Source organism: Nyctereutes procyonoides, unplaced genomic scaffold (genome assembly GCF_905146905.1).
Source record: "Nyctereutes procyonoides isolate TBG_1078 unplaced genomic scaffold, NYPRO_anot_genome, whole genome shotgun sequence".
In the NCBI taxonomy this organism is placed as follows: domain Eukaryota; kingdom Metazoa; phylum Chordata; class Mammalia; order Carnivora; family Canidae; genus Nyctereutes; species Nyctereutes procyonoides.
Genome location: NW_026575147.1, coordinates 3697710 through 3723752, shown reverse-complemented (window position 1 = coordinate 3723752; position 26043 = coordinate 3697710). Strand labels below are relative to the sequence as shown.

General features: G+C 37.4%; 1 protein-coding gene across 1 annotated transcript in view; it reads left to right on the top strand.

Annotated features, from left to right (window-relative positions):
• The window catches only part of CTNNA2 (catenin alpha 2), a 1089255-nt gene that overhangs the window by 840103 nt on the left and 223109 nt on the right, over window positions 1-26043 (top strand). Inside the window, exon 9 of the mRNA XM_055312731.1 lies at window positions 10994-11146. Within this exon, the coding sequence (XP_055168706.1) occupies window positions 10994-11146 (153 nt within the window). The remainder of the gene's footprint in view (window positions 1-10993; window positions 11147-26043) is intronic.

Below are 26043 nucleotides of genomic sequence, written 5' to 3'. Positions count from 1 at the left end.
CTCATAAAAACAAAGTAGAAAAGTGGTTGCAAGGAGCTGGGGGTTAAGGGAAATAGGGAATGATTGGTCAAAGGGTACAAACTTTCACTATAAGGTGAATAAGGTCTGAAGATCTAATGAAAACATGACTATGGTTGATGACATTGTATTGAAAAATTGAAATTTGCTAAGAGAGTAGAACTTAAATGTTCTTACCAAAAAAATAAAATAAAATAAAATGTATGCACTGTAATGGGTGTGTTAATAAACAGATGGGAGAGATTCCTTTCACAGTGTATATGTATATGAAATCAGCACGATGTACACTTTAAATATCTAACAACTGTATTTGTCAGTTATACCTCAATAAAGCTGAAAAAAAAAAGAAGGAAACATCTATCCATTAAAAGGAATCACAGAGATATCCTCTCATTGGAGATTAAAATTGGACATGCAATCTTCAAAGCCTTATCTAAGTTTAAGCTTCTATGATTCTAGTTGGCTGGGGAAAGCCATTTTTTTCTTGTTCTGTCTTTTTCAGGGAACTGTTTCATATTCATCAAATGGTTGTGGGTTTTTAGACTTTGTGCAAAACACTTTGCAGTATCTATTTGAAGGTGGCTCAATATACATCATACACTCCTCATGTCCCACCCCATAGGCAGACAATTTCTGGTCATTTGAGACAGTCTATTTTTCTTTTTAAGTTTGTGAGTTAAACTGTGTCTATCCTTTCATCACTGTGCTGTCTTGTGAAATAAGGAAGTGGATTGTTAGATTAGGTACCATCCATTGACTACGTTCCTTTTGGTTTGCTGAGGAAAATGCAGTTATTTACATTGATGAATAGCCTTAATTGGGTAAAATAGACTGGTAGTGCTGAGCTAATACCTTTAAATGTCTTGTCTTCTGCAATTAATATTCCCTTGTCACACATACATTTAAACAGTTGGAAGAAAGCCTTGTGTTCTTGACTCCTGTCAGACTTAACAAATGATTTTGTCAAGTCATTCCTTTCTGCCCTGGTTGATTGATAGCTAAATTTTGGTCTTCTAGCTTATGTAAAAAGTGTTAACTATGCCTTTCAGCTTGTAGGCAAGGGCATTTAAACCATTCTAATAGTCAATTTACAGAGGAATTACATTGCCTGTTTACTGGAGGGGTCAAAAAATGTGCCCCTGGTCATCAGGGACACAAATCAGAAGGCCCATGAGCTAATGTAGGCAGTATTTATGAGCCCCTGCATTTGCCGTATGACACGAAGTTCAAGGTGCCCCTGGTCTTGGCTGCTGAGGGCTCTGGCTTCCAATTTTGGGTATGCCTTTGCTCATGGACTATGTAATAGGTAGATCTATTTAGTATGAATAGAGCTTGATTCTAAAACTCTTTTTTTTTAATTTTAAAACTCTTAATAATGAGAAAAATAAATAGACTGCTAGGTTGTTACAGTACTCAATTTCATCTGGAGATTTTGGAGAACTCTCTATAATAAGGCAGACCCCTGCTAACCTCTGCTACCACCTGGCTTGTAGATGTTCATACATAAGTGGATCCCAGTTGTTTCTGGGAGGAGTTTCACTTCCCTTGCCTTGAGCCTTTGTGGAGTATCTCACAGTTTACCATTTTAAAACACTTTGGCCAATAAGTTACGTTACGATAGTTACATAAGAGCAACTATAGCCCATCAATATATTTTTGCAATAGATAGATCTTGAACCATGAGTCCTCCTTTTTTTTTTTTTTTTTTTTTTTACAGACTCCTAAAGCCCAGGAGGTCACAGAGTCTCATAGTGAGTATCCAGCAGGTCCCTTTCAGCTCCTGGAATGGGGATTCATTAGGACTCAACACCACATCTGCCTCTGGAGGGACCACTGATTCCCTCTTGTGGTGTCCATTTGCCACTGGGTCTGTTTCTTCATTCTCTCCACTGTAGTTTTCTTCCTTGTGCTCTTATCTTGGGGAAGACTTCCAGAATTCTATATGCACTTCACTCATTAATCAGGAAACTGGATCATGAATATACCTGCAATTTTTTATACCACCATCATATATACCTTTGCTTTTGATTCATAATGTATGCAAAGCTGGCACAATGTAAACATATGAGAGGTTGTGGGTGTTAATATAGGCATGGTCTCTGAAGTCAGCCTGGGTTCAAATTCTGCACTGCCAGTTTTTATTGGCCATGTGATTGTGAGCAAATGACTGAATTCTATTGCCTCAATTTCCTCACCTATAAAATGGAGAAAATAGTAGCCAGCTCTTTTCAGAGAAATAAACAAGTTATTCTAAGCATTCAGAATAGTGTCTATCATAAAGTAAGCATTAAATAAAGTTTGTTTGCTGTCCTCCTCACTACTTTTCCTCCCTGCCCCACTGCTGCAGTCTACTTCTGTCTTCTCCCTGTGCCCTCCATTCTTCCAACCTCTCCTTCACTTCTTTTTACTGCACTCAGCAATTATGAGCTCCATATTCCATTAACAGTTTTACCAGCACCAAGGCAAGCTGTGTCCATGTTGGCTTGAGGCTCCTTGGAGATCCACGATCATCCTAGCACTCCCTTGGATCTTAGAGCAACATTTTGCTATTTTTCCCAATGAAAGCTATTGTTCTAGCCTATTATGGAGGAAGAAGGGGACTTTGACACAGTCCTGTGTGTCCTGGGTAGAAAATAGAACCAACAGAAGGAGCCAAGCGCCTGCTACTGTTTTTCAGGGTGAGCCCCAACCAACCCCTTCTTGTCTCAGCCCCCATGATTTTTCTTTTAAGTACAACTTTTGAATTAAGGGGCTTGTTAAATCTATACAAATAAGAAATTGCAGCTATGATATTTTTAAGCATGGCCCATGACTGTATAATGGAACATATAGAGCAGACTATGCTTAATTCAGTGATTTTGGTAAAATAACTAAATTGGAATGACATTAAACTAGTTAACTGATTGATTAGGAATTTATCTTGATGGTGTCTGCCCAAAAAGATGATTAAATGACCGCAAAAGCTTACTCTAATTAAATATGTATATTATCTCATCAGTTATCTATTGTCACAATAGTGTAGTATAACATTTCAGGGGCACACAATAATATTTGTTTCTCACTAGCCTGGGATGGTCACCTTGGTTGGGCCCTCTCATATGTCCGGCTTCAGTTGCTCTTGACTGACCTAAAATGGCCTTCATGGGGATGACTGAGGTGATTCAGTTCTATTCAACACTTTTGCTTTCCTTCTTGGGAGACAAGTGTCTAGCCCAGGCATGTGCTTCTCAAGAAAATGGCAGAGAACAAGACCAAGCAAGCCTGAGGGTGAATGGACCTTTCGACCCCCTGTATGCATCATGATGGCCAATATCTATTGTCTCTAAGCATGTTACATGCCTAGCCCAGAGCCAGAGACAGCAGGCACTACAGAGTTACATGGCAATGGGAATATGTATGAGGAGAGGTAAAGAATTAATACATTAATACAACAAATCTGTTGCAATTATTTAAGTTGGTCTCCGTGCTTCTTATTCCATCAAGACATGCTCCAATTTTTATCCTGGCTGTATTAGCACTCCTAGGGGAAAAATCTAAAGGGCAAGGACTATTTATCGGGCTAAACTAAACTGTCACATGTTTGCTGTTGGGGCTACGCACATAGGTATTGCTAACGATGACAGGTGTACTTTGAATTAATCCAGTAGAGTCTGAATGGGAGAGTGGGGGCATGGAGAAAAGCATGAAGACTGATAACTGTTATCGTTGTTGTTGCTGTTTTTTTTTTTTTGAAGTAATTGGTTCCATTAAGTAAAGAAGCTAGTATCCCAATTAAAATGACTTTGCTTCATAGAAGATAGTGCCATCAGGATAATGAATAGAATGACCAAATAATTTTGTATTTCTCTTATAAAGGAAACAAAATAAAGCAAAACCAGTGACTATTTTCTAAGTGCTCTTCCACAGCATCATAGATATGCCTCTGCTCCCCTGTCTGCCCCCACCCCCAGCCCAAACAATGAACAGTGCCATCATTACCAGCGGGCTGTGTGCATTGATGACACCTTTGCTTATTAAAGTGGCTTTCTGTGGATTACTGCACGGACTGATTACCTTAATTGACCTTCATCCTGGCTAAAATTTGCCTGACTTAATGAGGCTCAATTTTTCTCAAGCCCCCTAGGCAGGATGGCTCCTGGCTCAGACACTTTGTTACTTTGATTTTTCATTTTTAATAACAATTACACCCCAAAGCTTGAGGAAATATGGTAAAATATGTCAGTAATTGTGAAGAGCCCTGAGCAGCTACATTCATGGAAAAATTTTAAGGTTTCCAAGTTTTGAGCCCATTTAAAATCACCCTCTACCCCAAATTTGACCTTGGTTGGTATGGCTTACAAAATTCTAGTGAAGAATTTAGTACTTGTTGACAGAATTTTTCTAAACATCTGTCTAAATGACAAGACAGATGTTCAACAGTCAGACATTTGTTAAATGTCATCAGCCCAGCCTAGACACTTGGATGTTAACTTTTATTTCTAAAAGTCAGGATGGCAGTGGATTGCTCAGACATACACAGACAATTCTGCCTGAAAACTGGAATGCAAAAAGACTTAACTTGCAGGGAACTTAAAGCAAAGAAAGCTTTCACACTGCAGGAGAAATAGGATTGATTAGTATTAGCCACCTGTGCGGAGAAGTATTATGAAATACTATTTGAGCTCAGCATAAAAGAATGCTATGATTGATTAATCATGTCTGGCATAGGGATAGAAAGGAAATGTTAGCATACTTTCCATTCCTGACCTCGTTCATAGTTTCTGATCTTATACTTTATAAACAATGCTTCATCTTTATTATTTCCTGCATCTGTTTTGTCCACATTCTGCCTATGCTTGATTAACTGAAATATTGATCTACTAGATATATTTTTTATTGGCCAGTCTTTGTTTTTGAGTCAGCCTCTGAATTCCCTTCATGTGTTTGGGGGAACTCATTATATGAATTTTGGTATAAGTAGTCAAATAGCCAGTATACTTATTTTCACAAACGCTTTTCCCCAATACTTTCTTTCTTCATGCTTGCAACTAGGTGTTGTTGGCACATGACCCAGAATTTGAGTTTATATTTCACTCGGATAAAAATCAGGTGCATTTGCCTAAGAGTTTGAATCAAAAGCTAGTGACACAAAGGCACAAGGTGTTCTAACATTTCTGAATTCTATCCTTCTTTGAACTAGCAGAATAGGCTTTCCACTTAAATCTGCCAGAATTAGTTTCTATGTTTGCAACTAAGAACTTGACTGATGCAATAGGTCTTCTAAGGCGGTGCTCCTCAAACTTTATTGTGCTTAGGAATCACCTACATGCCTTATTAAAATGCAGATTCTGAATGAAATGCAGGTCTGGGATGGGGCCTGAGGTTTGCATTTCTCTCAGGAATTGGCAGTTGTGCTGGTCTGTGGTTCACCCTTTAAGTATGAAGGGTCTGAAGAAGGAAAGGCAGCCTTAAAGAAGGCAGAGTTGGCAGGGAAAAAGAAAAGAAAAGCAAAAAAAAAACAAAAAAAAAAAACAGGAAATATTTTTCAGTCAGTTCTAGTTAAGGCAGACTAATAAACTTCAAAATGTGCAAAGGGTCCAACACAATATAATAGTATTTTTAATCATGTAATAACACTGGGCCAGTGACAGTATACTGGGAGGCTCTCCTTCATGCATTCAGGGAGGCAGATTGATTGTTGGAAGGTGAGTGGAGTTTGTCCATCTTCTTCAGCTATGGCTTCCCAGGTCACCTTGGGTGTCACATCTAGATTCCACCGAGATAGAAAGGGAGAGGAATATTAAGGAGTGTAGGTTAGAAGTGTCTGCTTGGTGTTTTTAAGTTTTTTTATTATAAGGTAAACACAGGTATAGAAACCCACACACTATGAATATATAGTTTATTAAATTGCTATTATGCAGACACTCTTATAACCACTATGGAGGTCAAGAAGTAGAAATCTGCAGCCTCCTTAAAACTCCTTTCTATGCCTCCAGTCTTCTCCAAAAATAACCATTATCCTGACTTTTAGAGTGTTGACTTCCTTATGTTTCTTTGTGGTTTAGTCACCCTAATGCACATCATCAGATGATGTAGTTTAGTTTTGCCCATAGTTTGGGATATATTTCTTTAGTCTCTTAACCTGTTGTGTCCCCTTTCATCCCTTTTCTTTTGCTTATAATCCATCTGTTGAAGAACCTGGATGGCTTGTACTGTAAGTTTTCCACAGTTTGCATTTGGCCAATTAGATGCATGTGGTACAGGTCCATAGGTTATTCTGTATTTTCTGTAAATCACTAGAGGGATCCAGGGCTTCTATCGATTTCAGGTTTGATCCCTTTGGCCACTCTATAGTTGGGATTGTGCCATTTCATCAGAAGGTACATGGTGTCTAGTTTGTCTTTTCTTGTGTGTGTAATATTTTCAACCACTCATGTTCATTGCTTAGATTTTTTTCAATTCATGAAAGGTCACAAAATGGTGGTTTTCTATCATTTTGTTTCCATTTAAGTGGAGGAAGTTTATAAAAAGACAATTTCTTCATAAAGAATTTTAGTTCATACAGGAAAGGCAAGATATAGTCTTGATTCTTTCAAGAGAAATAAATTGGTTCCTTGTCATCCTCTAAAGGTGACTGGCTAGTTTCTTTCTTTCTCTTTTCTTTCTTTTCTTTTCTTTTCTTTTCTTTCTTTTATTTTCTTTTCTCTTTCTTTCTTTCTTTCTTTATTTTTTTATTTTTTTATTTTTAAAAAATTTTTTTTTCTTTCTTTCTTTCTTTCGTCATCATAAACTCATGTATTTAAACATATCTGATGGATTTTAATCCACTGGATTTTAAAATTTTTTGTGGCGTTCAAATTGTCTAATCTTTAGCCAAGTGAGAAGCTCCTAAGTTATGTTTTGCATGAGCCTAGCTGTCTTTGATAGCTTTTTGCTATCTGGCACAATAAGATATTTCAGGCCTCTTGGTGTATCTCAGCCTCAAAGTGCTAACCATTTCTCCTAGAAGCCCTGATTTGTTTTAATGGAAAACAATATTTCAAAATGTTCACTGTTATTGGGCTGGCCATTGTTTTTAGGCCTTTTCATTGGACAGAACTGGGAAATTCTGTATGTGTTTAGTTTAAAATCTTGGGTTCATATTGATATTTCTTCTTCAGATCTAGGATTATAGGGTTTTCCCTAAACCTCTTCTTTATTTTTTTTTCTCTTTTCTACACCAGTACTCATTAACAAGGATAAGAGATAAATTCTCATGACTAACCATTTACTTTATTCTACCTTTGAACACAATAGTGTAGGAACAATAATATTCATACTACTACTATAATTAAAATTACACATAACGGTTACAATATTTTTATATAACCTCTTCCCTTTTTCTTCTCATTTTTACAGTATTATACTATGTCTTCATTACCAGATCATGTAAGATAATCTCTCTCATTCAACCATCATATATTCTTAGTTCTACAAACAAGTATATATCTAATGTTCACTGTGTTTCATGTTGATGTTTTTGAAGTAATTTTGGTTGTTAAACCTCCTTTTCTAACAGATTCCCTGACAAAGTTACAATGGAACAATATTTTCTGAGTTCTTACTTGTTGATCAAATTTTGTCTTTCCCTTATATTTTTCAAAGTCAGTTTTGCTGGCTATAAAATTCTTAGCTCACATTTTCTTTCCTTGAGTATCTTAAATTATAGTATTTCATGTTCTTCTGGTATAAAGCTTTGCTATTGAAAAATCTGATGATCATCTATTTTTATTTCCTTTATAAGTCATGTGTTCTATTTGCCTAAACACACAAGGATTTCCTCCTCTGTTTATTTTTTAGAATCCAGTTATTTTGCCTGACAATATACATCAGTCTTCTTAGGTACATGGTATGCCCTTCCAGAATGTAGTTAATGTGTCTATGAAAGTTTTCATGAGTTATAATTTTTAGTATTTGTTCTGTCTTCTTATCTTGGTTTTCTTCTTCAGATACCTCTGGTACCCATATATTAAATTTTTCTTTATCTATCTTCAATATTTGTCACTTTATCTCAAATTTTTAAAATTACTTTTTAATTACTTTTTTATTTTATTTATTTTAAAGATTTATTTATTTGAGAGAGAGAGAGAGCAGGGAAGGACAGAGATAGAGGGAGAGAGAAACTCAAGCAGACTCTATGCTGAGCGTGGAGCCTGATGTGGAGCTTGATCTCACAACCTAGAGATCACAACCTGAGCCCATAACCTCAGCCGAAACCAAGAGTCTGATGCCTAAATGACAGTTAGAAGGTGGCTTCTTTTGGATTTTAAAATGTTTTCCTTCTTTTCTCTTTCCACTTCTCCTAAGGCATTGCTATTGTGTTTATTCATTCCTTAGTCTTTTTTCTTTTTCTTTTTTTAAAGGACTTTTCTTTTATTTATAACTCTTTCATAAGCTTCATGATCTAGGGGTACCTGGGGTGGCTCAGTTGCTTAAGTGTCTGACTTTGGCTTGGGTCATGATCTAGGGGTCCTGGGATCCAGACCTGGATGGGGCTTCCCACTCTGTGGAGAGTCGGCTTGTCCCTCTCCCTCTGCCCCTCCTCCCCGACTCGTGCTTGCTCTCCCTCTCTCTCCCTCTCTCTCTCAGTCTCATATGAATAAATGCAATATTTTTTTTAAAGTTTCAAGACCTCATTCTGTAATCTTTCCTTTTTTCTAACTTACATCTTTTCTCATATTATCATTATTTACTGTATCTTTATTTATTTGAGATAGTTTACAGTTTTAATCTGAGGTATATGTATATGTTTCTGGCATACTTTCAGTGTGTGTAAGGATGGTATTATATTCCTTATTCTTCTTTTTCTTGTAAAAACTTTATGCGAGTTTTGACCTTGATAATTTTAAGTTGCTCATTTTTATATGAATTAACTCTCCTTGAAGGTTTAGAAAGAGGCTTGATGCACTCAGCTATTCTAACTTCACAGAGTTCTCACATCTGTTATTTTTGTATGTTGTTAAGAAATATGGTGACTTGATTGCTGATAGCATGGCTCTCTGCTCATCTTCCCCACTTCATCTGGGCCTTCTTTTTCTTTTACCTCTATTATCCCTGTCAAGTTCAATTTTGATTATACTCTCAATAGTTACTCCTTCATGTGGGACTCTATACTGGAAGAGAGCCATAGCAGATCAGTTTCAAGTATTCACTGTACTGTTTCCTTAGACAGTCTTACCATTGGCTCTGCCACTTGTTACCTTATAATTGCAGACAAGTTATTTAACGTTTCTCAGTCTCATTTTCTTCATTTGAAAAACTAGTATAACAATTGTACCTATTTTATGGTGGTGTTTTGAAGATTAAATGATATTAGATGTAAAGATATTAATTATCTGGTACATTGTGTGTATCTGGATTATATGAGCTCACCAATAGCCAACATTATTCTTGAGCTGTAGTTTATATAGTTTTTATTTTTTTTAAGATTTATTTATTTATTTATTTATTTATTTATTTATTTATTTATTATTATACACACAGAGAGAGAGAGAGGCAGAGACACAGGAGGAGGGAAAAGCAGGCTCCATGTCGGGAGCCCAATGTGGGACTCGATCCCGGGACTCCAGGAACGTGACCTGGGCCAAAGGCAGGTGCCAAACTGCTGAGCCACCCAGGGATCCCCCCTGAGCTGTAGTTTAAAACATGCTACCAAATAAGTAGCTGATTATATTAACATTGCATAAGCTTTATCTATTTTATATGGTGAAATATCAAGCTCAATTCAGAGGTAAACCAAACTAAGTTATATATATATACATATATATACCTTATTGTAATTAACACAAAAAGGAACTGAGTTTTTCAAAGTTCTCCTTCTTCTAATGATAAATATGTATGTATCACCTTCCTGAAAGATGTGCCTGAATACTCCTGAGTAATTATACTTGTTTGGAAAATATACACATTGTTTGCCATCTTCTCTTGCATTTATTTGAGTGTTTTCTCCTTGTATACATCCTGACAATTATGAGCAAAGCAGCACTCACGTGTTTTTCTAGATACAGTTTCGTTTTTTTTCATGCAGCTGCCCTGCTTCCCATTTTAACAATGTGGAAATGGTGTATAATTAAGCATTGTTAGATATTTGGGTATGTTTATTTTTACTTACCTTGAAGAGTAATTCTAGGTACTTCTTACTGGCTCACTGCAACTGTATCATCATAGCACTTGGAGGTTGTGAGAAGTTTCATGTTTCTACCTCCAGCAAATTCGAACAATGGATGTAGAAAGGGCAGACTACTGCAAAAAGGTGAAGTTTTAGGGGTGGCTTCAAGGCCTATCTCTTCATCTAAAGCTCACCCCACTTGCTGGTTGATGGTTAGATTTCTCCTTTTTTCTAACAAGCCTTGAACTGAGCCCTGTGTCCTTGAGCTGTATCATGATTCAAAACTTCCTAAATGGAGACATTTGAACCAATGAAGGAGGAAAATAGACATTAGATAAGAGAGGACCTATAATGTATTAAGCTACAGGCCATATATGTAACTTCCAAATTGATGTATTATACAGTTAATTGAAAACCATCTATCAGTTATCTCTCTTTGTTTCACCTTTTTTTTTTCTAAAGACTTTTATTTATGAATGAGAGACATAGAGAGAGAGAGAGAGAGAGAGGCAGAGACACAGGCAGAGGGAGAAGCAGACTCCATGCAGGGAGCCTGACGTGGGACTCGACCCTGGGTCTCCAGGATCAGGCCCTGGGCTGAAGGCGGCACTAAACCGCTGAGCCACCAGGGCTGCCCTCTTTATTTTACTGTGATATGATAAGCACTGGGAAAATTAATAAGAGTTGAAACATTATTTCAATGGATAATGAGAACTGGGCATAGTTTAGAAAAATGTTTTATTCTCAGGTAGTTATTTAATCCATATCGCTAAATGAATAATAGACTCATAAATACACCATTCTTCTATTCCTTAATTGTGTGTGTTTTGTTTTTGTTTTTTACTGCAGCTTCGGAAAGCAGTGATGGATCACATATCTGATTCTTTCTTGGAAACCAATGTCCCCTTGCTAGTTCTCATTGAGGCTGCAAAGAGTGGGAATGAAAAGGAAGTGAAGGAATATGCCCAGGTTTTCCGTGAGCATGCCAACAAACTGGTGGAGGTAAGTCAGGAAAAGCCTGAGGAGTAGAATTTACTGTTGGGTTTAGTCTCCACATATAACTCTTACAGTTTCAGTAGATAGCCCTTCCTTAGCTTTCGTAAAGAAAAAAAAGTCTTGGAACCTCTTTTTTTTTTTTTTTTTTTTTAACCTTCTGTTGCTTCCATCCCTTGCAGAAGAGGAAGATTATTAGTATTCTCTCCTTTATCTATCCCACAATTCTAAACATGTTCTGGAAAATGATAATTTTTCTGAAAAAATAGGAGAGGTAGAAGAGAAGCTCCAAAATGCTGAATGCCAGCTTTGATTTGAAGGAATTGAATTAAAATTGCCAAGTGAAGGTTTAAATATTGATCCCTTTTCTTCTTCCTTATCCCCATCTCTACTCCATGCCTCTGCACCTAGATTAGCTGGCCATATTATGAAGTGGTGAAAAAAATATCTCACTTTCCCCATAGAGATACTGGGATACCTGATGAAGGATCTTGGGGCAGTAGGATGAGATGAGTCCAAGTTCAGAGTCCTAAGGATATTCTATGTGTGAGATAAACCAATGGGAATTGTCTTATAAATGCAGAATTGTGTTATGTAATATTGAAAAAATATTTATTTAAGGCAAACAAAATAAGAGTGAAATGACAACCAGGCTGCCTATATCTAGGAGCTGAAAACCAACAGCTTGGCAAAGGTTGGATTTTCTGATGTGGGACTGAATAGAAACTTAAATATGTTAAATAATATGTGTGTGTAGATGCTAGAGGAAGAGTCTAGAAGGGGAAAAGATTCTGGCAAATTTAGGGAATAGTTCTCAGGGCCAAGCTCTGAGCACTTAAAAACAACAACGAAACTCTGGTATATCCCCACTTTAACTCAGGATAAAATGAAATTACTCAAATAACAGGCAACTTAAATGCAAGCTAAAAATAAAATAGATTTGGAGCAGGGGTAAAGTGGGAAGGGGAGAAGGAAGAAGAAAACAAATAATACTGAATGAATGCTATAAAAGTTTTGAATATTCATATGTAATAAAATAATAGTATTAACAGAGTTAGGTCATGCATTTATATAACTTCAGTGTTTATAAAATAATTGCAGAACTTATAGAAAATGTTAAAGGTGTGTTGCAGGCATGGCGGGCAGAAACAGGGACACGTGTTTAGAGTTGTGTGATAAACATATCCTACTTCCAGTCTTGTCTGTGTCATTGTGTAATCCTATACATAGACCTATTTGAGATAATACTTAAGGTTCACACTTGATGCCCTGTGTAAATGTGAGTCCAAGCAGCCCTCATATCTACTCTTTCTTCCTTCTTCTATGATAGACCCTCGACTCATTCACCATTTCCCCTCATCCTATCTGTAGGATTCACTCTAGGGGTATCCAGCCACTGTGAGTGGTCCTTAACCCTAAACTTGTAGCAGAAGCAGAAGCTCAGGTCAGTCAGAACTCCATGCTTCAGAAAATCATTGTGTTGCTTCTCTCAGTTATTCCCTTCACTACCCGTGGTCTGGTCACTGCAGCCAGCAGCATTTCGGAATGTCTCGGTGCCTAGAAGATGAAGCAACTGAGATGTGCGATTGGCCTCTGTTGGGTTGGAGAATACTGGAATCAAAATAATTTCTGTAGCTTATGTCCTTCAAATAAGTGCTAGATTGCTGATGCATACATGTAAAAAAAAAGCTGGAGCATGGGCTGAGAGTCACCAGTTTTCTCATTTTTAAAGTACATATATATATATAGAAGTGGGCATCTTTTCAAGCCTTTAGGTATTTGTGTCCGTAATGTGAAAAATTTAGTTACTATATTGATTTTATATCCATTGACCTTGATAATTCACCTACTGATTCCAGAGTTTGTTTCCTTTTGGGTGTTCTGTGTATACAATCATGCTGTCTGCAAAATATGACAGTTGTATTTCTTCTTTTCCAATTCTTTTACCTTGTTCTTTCCTCTCATCATTGCACTAGCAAGGACCTTCAGTAAAATATTGTGGAGATTTATATTTTTGTTACTTCTAGACCTCCATGAGAACATTTTGATATTTTACCATTAATTCTATTGTTCGTTCTAGACTTCTCACAGATTTTTTTGTTTGCTTAATTTAGTTCTCTCTTATTACTCATTCGCTTAAAGTATAGAATTGTATCAAACAAGTTTTCTGCACATATTGAGACAATTACGTTTTTTGTTTCCTTTAATCTCCTTCAGGAGTATTGGGATCTAAATTATGCTTTCCCTCAAAAAATGAGTAGAAAATTATTCCTTCTATTTATTTTTGGAAGCGAATGAGTAAGACTGTCATTACTTATTGTTATTTCTTTTTGATATTTGGAGGAATTCACTCATACAGCAACCTGAGCCTGGGTGTTTGCTTGAGGAAAGGTTTACATTGCAGGTTCAACTATTTTTACTAAACACAAGCCCATTTAAATTTTCTATTTCTTTTTGAGTCAGCTTTCCTAAGTTGTATTCTAGGAATTGTTATTTTTCTTAATTTCCTAATTATTTGACATAAAATTATCCATAATATTCTCCTTTTAAAAATAATCTGTAGCTGCATTATTATTTCTTTTAACTTCTTATACTGCTAATTGGTATCTTCTCTCTTTTTTCTTGATTACTTTTGTAAGAGGTTTATCAATTTAATATTTTCTTTAAGGTTTGCAAATTTTCTTTGTTTTCTATTTTATCTATGCTGTTATTTTTTTATTTTTCGGCTTTCTTCTGGTATATCTTACTGTTTTTCTAGCTTTCTAAAATAAATAATCACATTATTGATTTTTAGCCTTTCTTATTTTAATAATATATGCATTTAAGCCTTAATTTTTCCCTAAGCTATGCTTTTATCTGGTTATTTTCTATTGACCTAGTTTTCAGCTCCCTCATCCTGCTTCCATCTGTGTCCAATGTGTTTGAAACTGATCTATTGGATTCAATTGTTTTTTAAAATTTCTATTCAATTTTTAAAATTGATTCCAGTTCTCTAGCAGCAAATTCATTATTGGGTCCTCTCTTTTAAAGAGATATGTTAGGGGTCCCTTTCCATCTTGCCCCCACAACTGGGCAAGTGAGTAAGAAAACTGACCTTTCTTTTGATGTCAGTAGGGAAGTTTGAACCATTCAAACCCTAGCTCCCACATGGAGGTCTCAACCCGAGTCCACCTCCCTAACATGATAAAAACCAAAACCATTTATTCTTCTTTGGGCTGACACTACTATAAACTAGCTTAGGTGCCTGCTCTGCTCTTCCTCAAAAGTCCCTTTTTGTGACTAATAAACCTTCTCATACCCTATTCATAGGTGTGTTGCATCCTCAGTCTCAAAATGCAAGCCATTTTTTGTTTGTGGCTGGGGAAGAGCTCTCTCTGTGAGGCAACCACAAAACAGAAACAAAATTGACCAAAATATTAGGATTCTTTGACTTGGACTTTAAAAATAACTATAATTAACATATCTCTTTAAAGATAGATTGATTGACTGATTGATTGATTGATTGATTGATTGATTTAAGAGAGGTGAAGGGAGAGAGCAGGTGCATACAAACAGGAGGGAGGAGCAGAGGAAGAAGCAGCAGCAGACTCCCTGCTGAGTAGGGAGCCAGATGCGGGGCTCAATCTCAGGACCTTGAGATCATGATCTGAGCCAAATGCAGACACTTAACTGGAAAGGGAGAAGACTGGGTCCTAAAAGCTGTCAGCAAACATTCAATATGAAGTAAGATTCTTCATTTGGGTTGACCCCTGATGTTTGACTGATGACTGGAACGTGCCATGTTTCATTTAATTGAATTTTGTTGTTGTTGTTTGTTTTTTAAAAGATTTTATTTATCTGTTCACAAAAGATATTCATGTAGAGAGAGGCAGAGACATAGGCAGAGGGAGAAGCAGGCTGCCTGCTGGGAGCCTGATGTGGGACTCAATCCCAGGACCCCAGGATCACGACCTGAGCCAAAGGCAGATGCTCAACCACTGAGCCACCTAGGTGTCCCTCATCTAATTAAATTTGAACTTGAATTTAAGTGAGCTATTATGGAGCTCTGTGAGGCTTCCAAAATGGAGATAGACTTTATTGTGGCATCTTTAATAAGCTTGATTTTTATCTTGATTATGGATTTTTTTAAATGTCAGCTGATTTTTTTATTAAATGGCCAGCATTTGTATGGGAAAATATAAAGGGTCTGTGTTGTAGTCTGGGCTGCTATAAGAAAATACTACAGAATGGGTGGTTTTTCAGCAACAGAAATTTATTTCTCACAGTTCTGGAGGTTGAGAGGTCTAAGATCAAGGCACAGAAAAGGGTGCATTCTGTTAAAGGCCCTCTTCCTGGTTCATAGCCAGTGACTTCTCACTGTGTCCTTATGTAGTGGAAGGCATAAGGGATCTCTGTGGAGTCTCTCTTGTAAGAACATTGACCCCATTCATAAGGGCACCATCCTTATGACCTTAGAGCCTCCAAGGCTCCACCTCCTAGTACCTTCATATTGGATATTAGGATTTCAGCATATGAATTTTGGAGGACAGACACCAATGTTCGGACTATAGAGTCTGGATAGTGTTTTCTCTTTCCAGAAAGGATTTACTTTTTTCTAAAGGACAGCAGATGTTGTGATGAGCACCAGTGTAACATGGGAGTGTTGAATCACTAAGTTATACACCTGAAACTAATATTATATTGTATGTTAACTAAAGGGAATTTAAATAAAAATTTTAAAAAGGGGGGCAGCAGAGAGGTAGATCATTTCAACTCAAAGACTGAAGTGACTTGAGGCTAGTTTGTAGTCTTTGTCAGATGTAGTCTACCTTTCTTTTACCCTAGTCCTATGAATAGTCTTCTAGGGGTACAACCAGAGGATGGGATGTGTTACCAATTATCTCACCTTATTTATAAAACAGTTTCTCCAGTTTTTGTTTTCCCATCATCATGATATGGTTGAAAACTTTGTTTTGCTTTTTGGATGCTTTTAATTTGCTTCTTTATTTTTTTTGGGGGGCGAGGGGGCAGACAGTGGGGGAGGGGCAGAGAGAGAGAATCTTAAGCAGGCTTCATGCCCAGCACAGAGCCCAATGTGGGCCTCTGTCTCACAACTCTCAGATCATGACCTGAGCCAAAATCAAGAGTTGGACACCTAACCAACTGAACTGCCCAGGTACCCCTAATTTGCTTCTTGACTGTTGGTACATGTAACTTAATAGAAAAGACCTTAATAAAAAAACAAACAAACAAACAAAAAACCTGTGATCAAATGCCAGTCTTTGAACTCCTCGTTCTCCATGAGACCTTTGGCTCCTTGGCTGTCCTGGACTCCAATTTTTGCCTCTCCAGCCCTATGAGATTGCTGGAAACTCTAAATAATTCTCTTTTTTCTCAGCAGTTACCTTCCATTGGCTGTCTCAGTTTCTCTTTCAACACTAAGAATTAGCAAATGCTTGGGAAGGAAAGTAAAATGCACAAAGTTAGGCTCCCTTCAATGAGCATCACTTTTTGAACTAGTCTAGGTTTTGACCCTCTTGGCAGCTGTTCCATATTTTCAAGGAAATGGCTTTTTCCTGCATTTCTAGTTGTGCTCAGCAAGAGAATTGGTCTCTTACTGGCTACTCCTTTCAGTCTGAAAGTAGAAATCCCTGAGAGAGCTGGTTCAGACAAGTTTGTGGGGACTTTTTATTTGTTTGTTTCATTCATATTTTTAGTCAAAGATCTCTTTTTCAATGGAAATATTGAGCATCCATACCTCAAAGAAATACACTAATCAATAAGAATAGTTTTTACGGGATTGAAATAACAATCTCAGTCCCTCCTCCACTTTCTGCAATTCCTTCACTTAGTGCCTTCTTCTGCCAAACACCACCTCACAATCCTCCCAGGGCACATTTGATCCCTGTTTGAGAACTTCTGATGGAACTTTGAGTTGCCATTAATGCAAATTATGTAAGAATTATATATCAGATAATTTTGAATGGAGAATGAATAAATGCATAAAATAATTTATGAATCAGTGGTGATAATTTTAGCTCTTCAACATTTTTTTTGTTATTGAGTTTCATTATAGTATATTCAATTTTCCATCAATTTTTGTTTGTTTTGGGATGCCTAGGTGGCTCAGTGGTTGGGCTTCTGCCTTCGGCTCAGGGTGTGATCCTGGAGTACCAGGATCGAGTTCTGCATCGGATTCCCTGTATGGAGCCTGCTTCTCCCTCTGCCTGTGTCTCTGCCAATCTCTCTGTGTCTCTCATGAATAAATAAATAAAATTTAAATATTTTTCTCATATGTGTGTGCTATTTTCTCCCAGTTTGGTATTTGCTGTTCACAGAGATTGATGTGATAAAGTGAATAGAGGATGCCACAACCTATAATACAATATTGTCATCCTTAGAAAACCTGTAACAAGGACAATTTTAGTGCAAATAGGACATTACTAAAATATGAATCAGTAAAAAAATATAATTTGGCTTTTCATAATTTCCTTAACAAGTAAAATTGTTTGGTTTTCTTCCCCACAATGTTTCCAACATTTAATAAAGATTAGGTGAACTCACACCAGGGTTTTTTGATTAAAAGAATTTAACAGGTCTGTTTTGATTATTTGTGATCTATAATATCAGCCAATATAGGAAGTATCACCGGTAGAAATGAACTTTTTTCTTAATCTATTTTCCTTCATCTCCAGAATCCAGCTAACTCATCCCCTCTGAGATTTAGCTAAGGGCTTCAAAGCTGAGCTGACTCAGGGTGTGTTGAGCTGATCAGACAACCCCTGTAGTACCTTCTTTCCAAGGCTTTTGGAGAAATGGAATGCAAAGTATGGTAGCACAGTACCAAAGTAATGTGGCCTGAGTAGGGGTGGCAAAATAGGCATTGTTGGAAAGGAAATAAAAACTGGAAATCTGGAAACTGAGATGCAGAGTCAATATAGCTATTTTCAGAATCTCCAAACTGATTTTATCCTTTCCATTGCTTTCCTACTTAATGTGCCTCTCTTTCTCCTACTACATCTCTCTCATTAACACCAATACAGTATGTATGCAAGCTACACATGCTATTATCTGGTGGACTGCAGTGTCCTCCCAGCAGTCCTCTCTCATCTGCCTGGTCCTCCTTCAGTCCCTTCTGCAGACAGCAGCAGCCACAGTGAACTTCTAAAAATACAAATCAATCATGCAATGTCTCTTTCCTAGACCATTCAGAGACTTCCTATTGTTCTCAGGTGAAAGGCCAACTTATTAAAGGACTGTGCAAGGCTTGCATGATCTGGCCCCTTCTTTAATCTCCAGGCTAGTCTTCCTGTCCTCTCCCACTTCCCACAATGTATCGGCCTGACACAAACCATCTTTCACTTGTCAGGTGTGCCATGCTCCGCTCCACCCCAGGCCTGCACTTGTGTTGTCTTTTTCCTGACATACTCTCCATTCTCCCTCTTCCTCTCATTTCTAATCATTGTTCAGCTTTCAGCTCAAACATCATGTCCCTAAACTGGATTCGTTCCCTGTGTTTTTTGCCCTCGTGGAGCCTTATTTATTTTTGATTTGCACACATCCAGCTCTATGACTGTATGATATTTCTCCTGCTAGATTAGCAATTCCTTTAGAAAGGGACCATGTCTGATGGATTCCTAACTACACTGTAGCATGTGGCTGAGTGGCTAGCATATAGCTGGTATTCAATAAACAGATATTGACTAAATAATGAATAAAATAATAAATGCAGCTGGGGATACTGCCAACTTTTTGGCTTCTGAGGTAATATATTTTAACAGCACAGCTGCAGGTCCCCAAACAGGTGCCTCTGGGGTTACTAAAGAGGCATTGTGCTTATATAATTCTGTAATTTACTACAAAGGAGGAATTTCAAATCTAAGAAGGACTAATGTGGAGAACTCCCATTTCTACCGAGTAGAAAGGCCTGCTGTTGGCTGATTTTGGGAGAAGCTAAATGGATTCTCCTCAGGATGTTTCTGAGGTAGGGCCCCTGACTCTGCTGTCATTTCTCTCCTGCCCACCACCGCACAAGCATACAGTTGTCTGATCTTTGGTTACAGAGGATGTGGGAGAGGGAGCTAGTTCTGGCACAGTAAAGCACACATTTGAGGCCATAACAGTGACAAGTTTGACAAGGGAATCTCAATTCTACACTTCATCTTCTTAGTTACTCCTGATGGCAGCACCCCATTGGGTGAGACTTGATCTGTAGCAAGTGGAAGATTTGAAATAAGGGGAAAATCCTAATATTCAGAATCATTAATGTGATCATCTATACAGTCTGAACAGACTGCCTCTGTTTCAGCTTTGAGTAAATTGCTTTTCTCAATCAATCTTTCCACTTCATTCAGAGAAATTCATTCAGCAACAAATGTACTGAGTGACTACCATGTGCCGACCATTGCTAGCAATACACCCATGAATAAACCAGATAAACTTTCCGCTCTCATGGGACATACATTCTTTTGGCAAAGACAGAAAAAGATAAATGTATAATAAACAAGGTAGAACTAAATCCTGAAGAGCAATAAAGCAGAGCAAGGGACAGAGAATGATGAAGGAGTGCATGTGTGGGCAGAAGAAGGTTGTCCCCTAAGATGACTATTAAGCAGGGACCTGAAGGGAATGGAAGAACATTCCAGATTGTGGGAACAGAAAGGGCAAAGACTCCCAAGGCAGCAGTGTGCTTGGCATGTTTGATCAAGAATAAAGAGACCAGTGTGCTTGCAGCTCAGAGGGAGAGGAAATATTTCAGAGATGAGATTGAGGGCTGGGGGTAAGGACTGTATTTTACTCAGATATTTTAATCTATTGAAGGCTTTGAACAAAGGCATGACATGATCTAACTTCCATTTTGAGAAGTGCTGTGCTGCTGTCTGGGAAATATACAGCAGAGTGACAAAAGTACAAGGAGAATAGATAAAAGGATCCAATCATCCAACAAGGGATTGGTGCTACAACTAGGGGAGAGGCAGCAGAGATGTGGGCAGGAGGGCTTGAATTTGGGCTCCATTTCCAATGTTGAACCAATGTATTGGAAGTTAGGCTATGAGACAGACAAGAGCCTGGGATGACATTTGGACATGCTGCAGTAGTGAATTCACTAGAAACTCTTAAAAAAAACATGACCTACACTGTCAGACTGCTTCTTGATTGGATCTGCCTGAAGTTTCCTGATATGTGTGATCCTGAAAACCCTACACAAATATCTTGGGTTTAAATAAATACAATAGAGCTTTGAAAATTACAGGGTCTTGATTCAAACTATGAACCAAAAACAAAATCAAGAAAAGCTGCATCAAAAACTACATTGATGGAACTGGATCTCCATGCTTTTTTTTAAAAGTACAAACTGAATATTCTCATCTTTTTCTCAATGTTGCCCTCCCCAATCCTACTAGTATATTTGAGCCAGAACTGAATTAGTGGAATTTCTAAAAAAATTCAGCCAAAACAAAGCAGTAAATCATATTTTATAAAGAGCTATTTTGTTCAGCACATGTTAAACTTACAGTATTTTTTTTCTGTCTTTGAAGAAGTGTATAGTTCAATTCCACCCCTTTCCAAACTCTGATTCCTAAAGTCTATATAATTATATATATTTTTTCCTATGAACACAATAAAGCATTAGCAAAAAATTTAAGCATTCACCCTAAACTCTTAAAAATTATTTTAATATAGGGCTAGGGTTCTTTGTAAGCTCTTAGTACCTTATTTAGTGCTTTTGACAACCTAATGAAGTAGCTGTTATTTTTTCCATTCCATTTTACAGATGAGAAAACTGCAGTTTCAGGAAGTTTAGTAACTTGCCCAGTGTCATACAGATAGAGGCAGAATCTATGCAACAGTCCATGTATCCCAGACTCTAGACACCATGCTGCTAAACACTGTGCAACACTGCCCCCAGGCTCTTGTCCAAGGATTAGAGTCTAATCCTTCATGTAAGTAATAAATATAGTGTCTAGCCCCAAAGTAATCTTAGTTGCCTTTGTACAGGTTCTATATCTCTCTAATCATATTTTGGAGAGGAGCCATACTTGACTGCACACATCTGGGGGTAACATATATTACTGCAAGCAAACTCCTATACTCCCTAGTGGAGTAGATCATCCAAGTTGCTTTTTGGTACTGATATTGGGCATAAGTTAAGCTTACTTACTAGCTTTATGACTCTTCATCTCCACAGACTGTATCCTTTATGTCTGCTCAAATTACCAAATGCCATGGACTTCTAAGGTTGCTTACAGATCACAGATTCTAAAGATTTTAAATATTTCATGTCAAAGGTCTACTGCACTGCTTGAGTTAGCTAGGCACGTAATGTGGAACTAAGTACCTAACTTCCAGTTTGCATTTCAGTCTTTGCAACATAGTCAGTATGCACAGTGCAAGGCCATATTTTGAAGTTAATTACTTTTCAGATGTAAGAAGGACTGTTAATTTCTACAAAAATTTGGTTTCCTGGCATCTGGATAAAAACTTGTCCTGCCATGACCTATCCCCAAGATTCATCCAAAAGGTGAGTTAAGTACACTTAGAAGAAACATCAAGATAAGAGAGGCCCTTAACTATGTCGCCCATACCTAAGGAGAAGAGGAAACATTATCAATACTTAGCTCATTCTTTATGCTAGATAATATTGTAATTTCCACACATTACCTCTCTTAATCCTCTTAACAACTAGGTGCCTTCATCATCAGTACCATCCTTTTTCAGATTAGGAAACTAAGGCCCAAGGAAATGAAAAGCAGCCTGATCAAAGTCATCCAAATCACCTGCTGATAAGTGAGTGCTACAGATAGAATTCCCTTCTCCCTCCCCTCTCCTTTTATGTATATGTATTTATATTTATTGTTATAATCATTAGCCTTTTACATTTATTAGCAGTCTGTCCTCACAACAATAAAATTATAACCCAGCGCTATATTAATATTCTCTTAGTCTACTCTCCAGAGTTGACAAAGAGTAGTACTATTATGTTTTAGAAAGATTCTGAAGAATCTGGGGTCTGAGCTGTGATTGTGGTGTGGCCAGGTCAGATTTTGGAGGGTGACATTCAGTGTCACTGCTACAGATGAGTAGGAGATATTTGGTCTTTTGTTCTACTGGATAATGAGATGTATTGTTTTATCATCCATGTGGGGAATGACCATTCTCTGTACATGTATATATACTTGTATGTGCGTGTGTACGTGTTTTCTCCTGAGTTGTGTTTTCTATCTTTCTTTAAAGGTATGTTTATTTAGTCCAGCTAACTCAGAGACTTTGCTGGGTAGTATAACCTTACATTATTAAGGTCAAACCTCTTCAGTGCAAAAAATGAAAAACTGAACCCCATTAAAAATGATGTATTTTTTTTTCCTGGAATGCCAAGAAGTTTTTAATTGCCCAGGAAAAAATACTCCAATGCTCATGTGTTCAGTCTTTTTTAGTTCTAAGAGCTTTTTATATTACAAAGCCCCCTAGCCAGCCTGGAGCCATAGTTTGAGAGGGATGGTACATTGGGGCATTGCTCTTTTGAACTAAAAACAAGTTTTCAGATTATCATTACTCCGTTAGCTTTAGAAGGTTGTGGAGTTTAACTTTACAGAGGCCTGTGACCAGCCTGAGGCTCAGCATATATGTACTTTCAACCCTTACCTTAAAAATCAACACTGAGTGCTTTGCATCCGATGACTGGGATTTCTCTGACGGTGTAATGATCTAACCCAGCGCTGTGAGAATCACTGTAATCCTTTGCCCCTCATACTTTGCATCTGGCATCTCATCATTTAGGTCCTGTCCATCTCTGAGATTCTATATTCTAAGGACCTTTCGTGGTTTAAGATTCTATGAAAAGGGAAAACCCAAATAATTCTCCTGTTCTAGAATGCATTTGTGATTGAAACTGAAATTTGGGGACTACAAGAAGAACATGTCACTGCAATAGTTTACTGGTACCTTTTTGATTCAACTAAGCACACAACTGAAGCTTGGGTTATAGTTGATGACTAAGGTGTCTTGGAGCATAAAGTAACCAAAAATGTGGATTCCATCATTATTTATCATACTTCCATGGCTTTTATCTGTGACTGACCCAGTGTCTGAAAGATAGGTTTGAATGGCTATTAATCAACTTGGTGATTATATAGGTAGGAAATAAAGAGAGGATAGAGGTCAATGCCTGCCATAGAGAAAAATATACATATTAGCTAAATTATTATGATATAACTTATTTATATCAATTAAAAGCTTGCATTTTTTCTCTTTTTCTGCAGGCTTATTAGTGCCTGCTGGTGAATGCCAATAGTCATGAATGGTGCCAAGGAACAGCAGGTGGTATGGCATTCTATAGCATACCCCACTCCAATCTTCACAAAGTATTCTCTGTCCCTCAAAGCCACTCTATCATATATGAGTGTGTGGGTATGTATGTTAGACATATACATGAATTCTTTGATCTAAAGAACAAATATTTTTTTTCAATCATATGTAAGATAAAATATGAGCATCTTTAAGGAAAAAAAAGTTTTAATTGACTTTTAATACATAATCAAAGTAAAAACTGCCTGTAATACAAATACATCTTCCAGAAATTTGCCCATTTCCACTTCCAATCAGATTGCTGCCCTCCTGTTCAGATATTCTAGAGTTTTCACAGAGTATGAATTTCACATATCCAAGGTACCTGGGAATTGAGTCAATATTTTCATATGATGCCAGTTGCCACCAAAATATAGTTTCTTATTTAGACTGACAAGTTTCTCTTTTCTGTGCTAAAACAATAGGGGCCTATGATTTATTTTTCCTAAATGTTTTCTTGGAAGACTGAAAATACAAGCATATTTTTCCAAGTCTCTAAAATGTCCTAAGTGAAAGGTTTATGTGAAAAGATCCAAGACATCAGTCTCACCAGCTTCCTTCACCTACCCATGTAGTTTTTCTTATTTTTTGTTTTCTTATTTTAAATTTTCTAAGAAGTTGGTTTGTAACTTAATTTCAAAACACAAGATGCTTTGAAGTTGAAGCCTGTAATGTATGGGCAAAAATGCACTTCAGACTGCCTGTATGAGGAATGGCATTGCAGATTTTCTGTAAAATGTTATGACAGTTTCCACGTGGAGACAGAAGTATGGAAGTTGTTAACGGCAGCGGGGCAGCAGACTCTCCTATGGATCAGTAGTTTTGCAAACTAAAAATAGGCAGTGATTGACCTATCCCACTGCAACGCACCCAGCTAAGGAGGCTGTTTTGATCCCATAATCAAGTAGCTCAAAAAGTCAAGTCCTTTCAAGTAGGTGCCTTCAAGTATGTTACTTGGAGCTTAAAAAAAAAAAAAAAACAAATCTGCAATTTACATTCAAATTGGCATACTTTTCACATGCCCATTCTATATACATGATTCCAGGCAGGTCTTTGTTCCCATCAGAGGTCCTCTAACATCTTACCCTTATGCCCATCTGGGGAAGAAGCTCAAGGTGGGCCCCCCCATTGCCCTGTATGGGAAATGAATCATCCTAGCCCAGGTAAAGTGCAGAGTTGGCAAAGACATAGCCAGACTCTCATTTAAGGGACAGTCAGGGATTGAGGACAGATCACATTCCTGCAGAGGAAACTGGAAATACAGTTAGGTACAGTGCAAGAGGTGTGGTTCAAGCTGCCACAGCAAGGTCAGAAGCTCACGGAGGCAGGAGAGGGTTCATTTTGGAGGAAAGTGGGAAGAGAAAGTTTTATTGAGCAGGAAGGCAGGGAATCTGGTTGCCTCCACTAACTGCTCTACCTGTCACAGCTCTGATTCCTAAGTTGGCATCTTGCTATTTCATTGCCCTTGAATTTTTGCCTTGAGGACCATTTCTCCCTCTCACTGACTTCATACACTCTGTTTGACCTCTGTTATTTATCCCCATGGTCCTCCTATCACCAGAAATCCTTTAAATATGCATTAAATATATCTGTAGGTTTTAGTGACTTGTATTTCTGCAAATACTGGTGATATTATTGTCTACTACTTCCCCTGATTTTTTTTTTTTTTTGAGGGAAGGAGGAATCTAATATCCAGTGAATTCTCTTTGTTTGATTTTTGCCTGGAATTTGAGAGTAACAATTGCTTTCTTCAAAATGAAAACAATTCAGCCTTTGTCCCAGTTGCTTCACTGGAGTTTTAGAGGAAGAGCTTTTTCTCAAATACCATCAATAAATGGCTACCACAGAATTCTGAATTGTTTCTCACGGTCAAAAAGTACTAATGACATTTGTGCAAGTGATTCTCTTGCCCTGAAAAGTCCAAGACTAAATCCACAAGGAGAATATTGAAACTAATATTTCTTCAGCCTGTCTTAGAGAACTTCACTGTGAAGTGACTATTTCCATTACAAGTTTTCCTCCAAGGAGGAAGTCAGTTAAGTGAGATTTTCATTTTCACAAAGTTGCTTGTCATTTGCTAGCCACAATAACTTATTAAGTTATTTTCCACAGTATCTTTCAAAGGACTCAACTCTTTGTTCAAAGAAATTTATCGTTTTTGCAGAAACTTAAAGTGTTAGTAGCTGTTACTGTGGTGTACTTGGGATTGCATATCATTCTGGAATAACATGTGGGTGATTGTGACTTTAAAAGAGCTGATCTCCTCAGCTCTTTGAATGAAATTTTATACATGCATAGAGATCATAAAGATCAAAGTGTTTAATGCAGAAAGTATAATTACGGTTAGGTTTTTCTACTTCTTCACTGTTGACATTTTATGCTCATAAATTGTTGTTGTGAGAAACTTTCCCATGCATTGTAGGATGTTCAGCAGCATCCCTGGGCTCTGCCCACCAGATGCCAGTAGCACTTTGTCCTCCAGTTCTGACAACCAAAAATCCAACAGAAATCACCATAGATCCCCTAAGGGACAAAACAGTCCCTAGTCAAGATCACTTCTCTGTAATCTTGAAGTAAAATAA